Source organism: Pinus tabuliformis, chromosome 9 (assembly GCF_031772625.1).
Source record: "Pinus tabuliformis cultivar Carrire ecotype Pingquan chromosome 9, CPIR1, whole genome shotgun sequence".
Taxonomy (NCBI): Eukaryota; Viridiplantae; Streptophyta; class Pinopsida; order Pinales; family Pinaceae; genus Pinus; species Pinus tabuliformis.
In genome coordinates this window covers 684,951,199-684,958,358 of record NC_142307.1, presented here as the reverse complement: position 1 = coordinate 684,958,358, position 7,160 = coordinate 684,951,199, and the positions used below count along the sequence as shown (strand labels likewise).

At 37.5% G+C, this 7,160-nt stretch overlaps 1 protein-coding gene across 1 annotated transcript; it reads right to left on the bottom strand.

The window, feature by feature from the left end:
* Positions 1 to 4,525: 4,525 nt before the first annotated feature.
* Positions 4,526 to 6,187, bottom strand: LOC149150511 (disease resistance protein RPS5-like). The gene has a single exon (XM_089442835.1). The coding sequence runs from the start codon at positions 6,185 to 6,187 to the stop codon at positions 4,526 to 4,528; it is 1,662 nt and encodes a 553-aa protein (XP_089298961.1).
* Between the last annotated feature and the right edge of the window lie 973 nt (positions 6,188 to 7,160).

The following is a 7,160-nucleotide window of genomic DNA, read 5'->3' as shown; positions in this document are numbered from 1 at the left end:
ATGTGGCTAGTGTGTAGTGGCACGATTATCACTTAGGACCAATTACAGAAGAGAGGAATCCATGGGCATTCTTTCTACAGTATGTGTGCCTATGAGATTAAAACTATGGAGCATCTCCTGAATTTACGACCCTTTGTAGCCTGACTCTAGAAAAATATAGATACTCTTTTTGGTCATCTAGACCGAGATAATACCAGTATTTGATCCACCATTGGGAGTTGGAGGAAAGGAATTCTTTTCACTCCTGTTGTAAATCGAGCCTGGTGTCTATCTCTCAGCTTTATTTTATGGTAAGTATGGAAGGAAAGGAACAGAAGGATTTTCAAGGACCAGAAATTGCCACACATAGAAATTTGGAAAGGAATACTCCAAAATGTAAGAGAAACTATACTAGCAGAGAAATTGCATTCTGATGATTGGAAGGGCAGCGCCCAAGAAGCACAGATATTGTCTACTCTCAACTTATCCCCACAAATGTTGGTACCCTCATCCTGGAAGTTAAAGGTGCCTCCCAGCCAATCCCCTTCTCGCTTCTCCTACCCCCCTGATGGGTTTCTCAAGCTTAACTTCGATGGGGCTTCCAAAGGTAATCTTGGAGATGTGATATTTTGAGGGGTCATTAGAAACTCACAGGTTTGGGTTGTTTGAATATATTCTTTGGATTATGGCATGGAAAGCAACAATGAAGCTGAATTTAATTTTTTTAAACATGGATTGATAATAACCAGAAGAGAAGGGCTTAGAAAAATGGTGGTGGAAGGCAAATCTTCTCTGGTAATTGATATTATTAAAAAGCTTAACTAGGGGTCCCAATTAGTGAACTTATTCAATATTTCGAATATATCATCCCCTCACATGTCTGCCGCAATGACAACAAAGTTGTAGACTTCTTAGCAAACTGGGGTTGTCTTCACCCGAGAATGAATATAGATAAGCCTTGGATAAGTGAGATTAGGGAAGAACGAATGAACTAATTGACTCTGATTCTGAACGAGGACCTAGTTCCTAATAAGAATCCCTGATTGGGATTCGAAATAGTTGGAGGCCCACTTAGGTTTAATTGATATGACAATGCATTTATTGGTTTGGGACGGTGACTGGTATCCCCCATGTCCTCACACACTTAATCATTGTGATAACATAAAATTTTGTAGATAAAGGCAGATCCATGACGTGAAGGTTGGTAACCCTCGGTGCCTACATGTGATGGCAGCAGAGGTAGAGTTAAGACCATCTTTTCGGTGTATAAACTCGGGTCCTCAACTTCTTAGGGAGCCTAAGTTTTATTTACAGGTTCACGACACCGGGAATGCAAGAGGTATACCCAACTACTACATGTCTCAATTCAAGGTTGGTGTATAAAGCCTGGTATGTTATAATTCTATCTCAGTATCTTGGGTTGGGGGATGCTCCTCGTGATAAGCCTCGTGCCTGGAGGGAAAAGGAAACACTAGTTAAATTAGTAGTTTTTGTGACTGGCAATATTGGCCTTCTTGATTATGTAATTTCGATTTCTATCTTTTTTGGCAACATCCTTTCTCGCATGGGCATGTTTACTGGTTTCTAGTTTTTTCTCAAGATGTTTCCTCTGCATGTTGATAATTGGGTTCCCTGTTTTAAGCTTGAATTGCCTGGGAAAGCCCTATGGAGAGTAAGGGTTCTAGTAAATGAAAAATGTTGAGTCTATGGATTTAGCGCTCAGGGGTGCATGGGGGGCACTGTTTTTATTCTGGTGGTACCTCACACTCTCGGAGGGTTACTGTTTATGTATGCTTATTGGCTCCAGTGGTGGAATTTTGAATGGACGCAGTGTTGTCTAACACTTCATTTATTTTTCTAGTCATACATTAAATTAATGCTTGTATTTCGGGTCGTTCTATGTATAATTCATATTCCAGGTCCGCCTATGTTGTATCCACTTCCAACCTCTATACAGTGGGATGGTTTATGAGAGCGGGAAGGTGGCAGATGGGTGAATAAAAGGCGCCTGACCTTGGAAAATATGGTGAAGTCTCAGCCTCGTGGTGGAGCCTTGGGCTTAGGTGGAAGGGGCTACAGACACCAGGAAGGCAAAGGAAAAGAAGTTGGCTTGTCTTCCAGTCAGACTGCACAGCAGAGGATAGTGCAACAGAGGTGTCAGAAAATAAACTCTGAGATTCTTCAGGCCACGGTTCAGGCAGACTGTGTAGGTACCTCGTTGGAGGTGAAGCAAATGATCGTGACTTGGGAGGCAGAGTTGAATTCGAAATTTGAGCTTGAACCACCCGCAAATATTGGGCGGAGATAATCATGGACCTTGGGCACACTCGCAGCCATCTCACTCTATTTAAACAATCTGTCCAGCTCTACTAGTTAATGAAATGCATAGTGGCCAAAGCAATGGCTGCGAACACCAAAAAAACAGCGCAAAATGAGGCCGAGATGAGCCTACAAGACATTCAAAAATAGCTCCAACTTATTCAACTTCGGTGGCAAAATCAAAACACTCACTTGGGCCGCATTGAGTGGCATATCCCATGTATACCACAATCTAAATTGCCAGGATCAAGTGCTAAAGATCTCGCTCCGATGGAATTGTCAGATGATTAGCTAGTGAAAGTTATACCTGTTAATTTTGGTTGTATATGTTGGGTATCATTTATGTTTTCAACGTTATGCTTACTAGTTGGTTTCCAGACTATCAACCTTATAAGGCTTGGTTAAATAGACTCAAACTATTCATGTTTTGGATGGCTTATAATGTGAATCGGTGACCAACAGCCATGGTTTCCCACTGAGCAGGTTGAGGCCATCGAATGAATTATATATTTTTAACCTACCTATTTATAGATGAATGAATGAAAGGTACTAATAAGCTTACAAAAAAAAAAAAATCATTCCCACTCATATGCATCACCCTTCACCCAATTTCAAGAAACAAGTGGAACTTGGTTTTTGGTTTGTCGAGCTTCATAACTAGAACTACATTGTTGTTCAATGTATTATATACACACTTAAAAAACCAACAATGTGAAGTGACATGGCTAATCAATACACTAGTTAATCAATACACTAGTTTCATTCTGAAAAGTGGTTGAGAAGTGGCTAATCAATACACTAGTTAATCAATACACTAGTTTACATCTTCATGTGATTAGTTCTAATTTTTCCTAAATAGTCTAACTTCATATGCTTTTTTTTAACATAGTTTGAATCATTCAATTGATTATGTTGTCCTTGTATATTTCACTTGATTATGTTTTCCCACTACGTTTCACTTAGATACAACATATCAAATTATATGAATGATGTGGGATATTCAATATGGTGGGAAAGCATGGAGCACAATTCACTTTAATAAATCTACCACATGGATAGGTAAGACATTCAGACAGTGGAAATTTCAATCTAAAGTTCCTTTATGTCATAAATTGATTAAATTGATTGTTAAAGAGTGTATGAAAGATTAAATGGTCAACAAATAAGTAGTAGGGAAAAGGTTTTGAATTGTCTTAAATGTGTGGTTACTTAGGTGCATTATATAAATTATAATTACATGCAAATAAAATAAAGAGATTAAGATTGTGCAATGCATATTGTTTTTAAACAAAGAGGAAAATTCTTCAAATAAATTTTGGATTGAAATGAAATTGATTAATAATTGTGATAATTTTATAATTCTTTATTTGTTGAAAAAATATTTTTATCTATATATATTTATTTATTTAAATATGTTGATTTATGAACATTTTTAAACAAAGAGGAAAATTCTTCAAATAAATTTTGGATTGAAATGAAATTGATTAATAATTATGATAATTTTATAATTCTTTACTTGTTGAAAAAATATTTTTATCTATATATATTTATTTATTTAAATATATGTTGATTTATGAACATGTTTACCATCTAGATTTTTTTTTCTTAGTATTAAGGAATAAAACCTTTTTCAGGATATTACAACATAGTCATGTCATACGAGTGGAACCCAGATAGGAAGGTTATCATTAAACCCTCCCAACCACCCAAGGTATCTTGTAGTCTTATACCAAGTACAGTCAGGCTTTGACCTTGGGAAGGAAAAATCGATGAATAGAGTAGGGAAAATCATTTTGTAAGGAAGGTGAAATGGCTTTAATGAAGCAAACTACATTCAATTACATCTTGGGTATAATAAATAAAAAGTAACCTCATTGCGAATGAAAAATAACCTCGTTGCAAAGGTGTTGAAGTATGGTTCCACTGACTAATAATAAAAATGAATAATGACAAATTCGGATGACCGAGGGCGATCAAATGAAAGTCATAGTCAAGTGAAATTCACAACAATTCACGACAATAAGATTTGTAAAAATCTAAAAGCCCTAAAAGTACACAAATTTTGAAATATAAAAAATTTGTTACAAAGACTTTTTTATTTTTTATTTAAAAAAATAGAATTTAATATTTCATAAATTATAGGATAAGTAATTTACGAATCAAAAGCAAGCCGAACATTACTAAAAAGATGCTCAAAGTATATCTCATAAAAATAATTTTCAAACCTTTATTTAAATACAATCTCACAGTTTGGAAGCTTTCTAATCTCATCGGGGATCACCATCAAATTACATGCACAAAGATTGAGATACTTCAGATTTTTAAGTTCTCCTATTCTAGAAGGCAACGATCTTAACTTTTTACAACCGTCCAGATACAAGAATTGAAGATCTGAAAGATTACCAATCTCTTCAGAGATATCTCCAATGTCAGTGTAACCCAAATGGAGAAATTCAAGTCTTCTCAATTGCCACAATGATGTTGGCAATGATTGTATGGCCGTGCGATGAAAATCCAATATCCTTAATGAGGAGAGGTTGAGTAAAAATGCTTCTGGAATTTCTTTCAATCCCTCATTCACTCCCAACAATAACGAAACTAGTTTGGGACATCTCAATTCCTTTGCCGGCAAAGACTTAATATCATTAAGCATAACTGATATTCGCCTGCAATCATCCGAATTTGGAATGTCAGGGAAACGTTGAAGACATTGACCTGCCTTCAATACACAATTCTCCTGGTTCTCGCCAATATAAATTGCCATGTCGTGGACAACATCGTGAACTCTAATGACACCCTCTTCCACCCGGAATAAGCAACGATTTTCAAGCAACTTTACATAGCTTTCCCCGGTCTTTAATACATAGTCATAATCCGTATCTTCTTTCGTCTTAACTAGGCCTTCTGATATCCATGCTTGCGCCGTCAACTCCACCAGCATTCCAGCGTCTTCACTGAAAATGCCACAGAAAAGAAAACAGCTTCTCAAATTAGCATCGGGCAGACTATCGGAACTCCATCTCAATCGTTGATACAATTCTCGATCAATTCGTGGATGAGTAATTGGAAAATTTAAATCCACTTTTCGCATATGCTTTAAAGCAAGCTTCCACTCATCTACAGCTGTGTTGCCCATCATTGTCGAGGCTATTACCTTTATTGCCAATGGCAACCCTTTACACTCCCCGGCCAACTGTCGTGCAGTATTTTCTATATCCTCTGGAACATGGCTGTCTTCAAAAGCTACTCTCAAAAACAACTCCCACGCCTCCTCGCTTCGTAGGGGTTGTATTTCCATGAACTCTTTTGCATTCATTTCTCGAATTAGATCTCTATTTCGAGTTGTGAAGACGACTTTGCTTCCTTTGTTCTTCCCAAATTCCACACCCAATTCTTTCAGATAAAGTGCCCCCCACATGTCGTCTAAGACCAAAAATAATTTCTTGGTCTTCATATATGCACACAGCTTCATCTTTCCCATGTCAGCAGAACATTTGGCGAGATCTAAATTAATTGCAGAAGCAATATCATTTTGCATCTGCAGAATTGGGAACTGAGCAACTGTAATCCAAATTACATGATCGAAAACATAACTAACCTTGTAGGTGTTGTAGACTTTTTTCAGCAATGTTGTTTTTCCCACACCACCCATACCATATACACCAATAATTTGAACATGGGGAGCTTCTAAAATCCATCTCTGTAGCTGTGCCTTGGCAGATTTGATTTCCAATCTGACCAATCCATGTTGGGTATTTTTGAACGGGAAAAATACCAAAACCAAACACACAGACACCACAGAGCCAATACTCTGTTTCCATTGTTCCAATGTTCCAGGATCTTTCGCACAGGGAAGCCCTTTTAAATAAATTAACTCAGAACAGTCCATTACACATCCATAAAAATATTTCTATTGATTAACATATAAAGCCTGAAACAACATTCATCCTCTTTGCTGAGAGGGATTTACCAAAACTTACATTCACCCATCAAAAACAAAAACTCTGTCTTTTCTCTCCACCTGAGAGTTCACTGCGCTGGGTTTACTGCTGTAAAACCCATTTTTACATTACTGTTGTAAAACAAATTTTTACACACTGCTGTAAAAACAAAACTTACACAAACTTACAAAAATTCGCTCAACCATTTTCTTTATGCACTGCTGTGCAAAACCACACATGGTTTTTGGCTTTTACTGCATCTTCGTTTTACAATGCAACAATAACATTACACATTCATATGTGCTCCACACTTTTCATATGCACTGCTGTGCAATCATTCTTAGCTTTTCGCTGCTCTCTGCTCTTTTTCTGCTTCACACTTACATACCTCCCATGTGTAACTAACACAATACAGAGCACACTATTTTACTGCTCCATCGTTCCTTTTTACAATGGTCAACACTACAACTTAGAGCACATTTCACGTGGCTCATATATGTATCAAAAACTTAATAAAAAACATACATAAAAAAAAATGTGGCCCATACTAATATTAAAGGCCCACACCTAAACTACGTACATGCATATATAAAAATATATATGGGACGTATGCCCATAACAAATTTTAAGGGCCGCACCTAAAACTACGAACAACATTAAAGACCATTGAATTCCCTTCTCGGCGGTCAACGGGAAAAACTTCCACGCAAAACATTGATTTGATGCAGGCCCGTGCACCTTCCGGAGATCGACGACAGAGATCGCGCGTCCAAAACACTTGCCTGATCCAACGAGGTTCGCACACCAACCTCCAGCAAACCGAACGAACTTTACTGTCCGGGGAAAGCAGTTTTGGGTTCGTACAGCAGACGCGTGGCAGCATGTGAATGTGTTCGGAGGGCTCCAAGGAAAAACAGCCTT